A 1,614-nucleotide genomic window follows, 5' to 3' on the forward strand; every position below is an offset into this window, starting at 1 on the left:
AAGCAGGCCCTTGGGGTTGAAGTTTCGGATGACAACCGGTGATGCTCTTATGTGACACCAAGAGGGGAGTGAGAGTGACGAACTGGAACCGGCAGCATTGCACGTGACGTGGCACCAAGCTGGCCAGGGAACTCATCTACCTGCCCTCTGTCCTTGCTGTGCTTAGGTTAGGCGCACTCCTCCCTCGTGTGGTTAGCTGGTTGATGATAGTATTCCGTTCCGTACTTCCGTACATACAGATCGAGACAGCTGGTCGAGCTGTGAGCAAGAGATAGACCCAATTTAAATCCTATAAATTTCGTGCGTGAGATCGGTCATATCGATTCGATTCTGCTTGCTAGCTGATTAGCTAGCTGCAACGACGACGGCGACGAAATGGTCTCTGATTATGACATTATTAATTTCTTGTCGAAATTGAAGAGCTCGTTCGTACGTCGTCAATGGCTGCAACTGATTACTCCACTTGTGAATGTTAATACGCGTGTGCTGTGTGCAGAGCTCGGTGGCGAAGATCGGGCCGTGGGGCGGCGACTACGGCGGCCGCGACCACGACCTCACGGTGGCGCCGCGGCGGCTGCGGAGCGTGGCGCTCCGCCACGGCAAGATCATCGACTCCGTCGCCTTCACCTACGCCGACGGCGACGGCGCGCTCCACTCCGTCGGCCCCTGGGGCGGCGACGGCGCCGAGCTTCCGGAGGCGGTGGCCAGCAAGCTCAACGGCGGGGAGCGCCCGCCGCGCGGCACGGTGGCGGAGTTCGCCTTCGAGCCCACGGAGCGCGTGACGGAGGTGCACGGCACGATGGGGCCCTTCGGCGACCGGGACAGCCTCGTCACCTCGCTCAAGCTCGTCACCGACCGCCGCACCATCGGGCCCTTCGGCTACGGCGCCGGGACGCCGTTCAGCCTCCCCGTGCTCGGCGACGGCGCCGTCGTCGGATTCTTCGCCCGCGCCGGCGAGCACCTGGAGGCCATCGGCGTCTACGTCAACCCGGCCATCCCTTCTGAGAATTAGCCAACAAATGTCACCGATCCTGTGCTTCCCACTCTGGAATAATTAACTTTTTCTCTCTGGTATCTGGTGATAATAAACTTTTCTACATAGTGATGAATGTCATATTTTAATAGTATTTTAATAGGATATTAAAATACAGGAATAAACTAAGAGCATTCCTAGCATAGAGTCCATCTCATCCTTTAACTAAAAGAGATTTGCTTCGGTCCAACAAATAATATCTCGAGGTACCGATACATCGAGATATCAAATCATTTCTCACCATTGGATCTAATCGATGTACGTTGTTAGATTCAATGATCAGAAACGATTTGGTACCGCGGGTTACTTTTTGTTGGATCGTAAAATTGCTTATATCTTAACATCCAATCCTAAGAGTAGAGAGTAATAACAACGTTAGAAGATGTGGTTGTAAAATATTAATAAAATATTAGAGAAATATAATATGAATGTTCTGTTAGAGTAATAATTGATATAAAAAGATAATATCATCCAAATACCAAATAACTATATAGATGATTAAATTTAATGAGTCGGCTAGGAACACTCTAATGCAGTAGTAACACTATACTATTCACCGTTGGTACCAGCGAATAGGAAGG

The 1,614-nt window shown here is 50.7% G+C and overlaps 1 protein-coding gene across 1 annotated transcript; it reads left to right on the forward strand.

The window, feature by feature from the left end:
• The first annotated feature begins 262 nt into the window (after positions 1–262).
• On the forward strand, positions 263–1,227 carry LOC102709354 (horcolin-like). Its single transcript, XM_040522506.1, has 2 exons — positions 263–378; positions 497–1,227. The coding sequence occupies exons 1-2, from the start codon at positions 376–378 to the stop codon at positions 1,010–1,012; spliced, it is 519 nt and encodes a 172-aa protein (XP_040378440.1). The 5' UTR covers positions 263–375; the 3' UTR covers positions 1,013–1,227.
• The last annotated feature ends 387 nt before the right edge of the window (positions 1,228–1,614 follow it).

Source organism: Oryza brachyantha, chromosome 3 (assembly GCF_000231095.2).
Source record: "Oryza brachyantha chromosome 3, ObraRS2, whole genome shotgun sequence".
NCBI classification, from domain to species: Eukaryota; Viridiplantae; Streptophyta; class Magnoliopsida; order Poales; family Poaceae; genus Oryza; species Oryza brachyantha.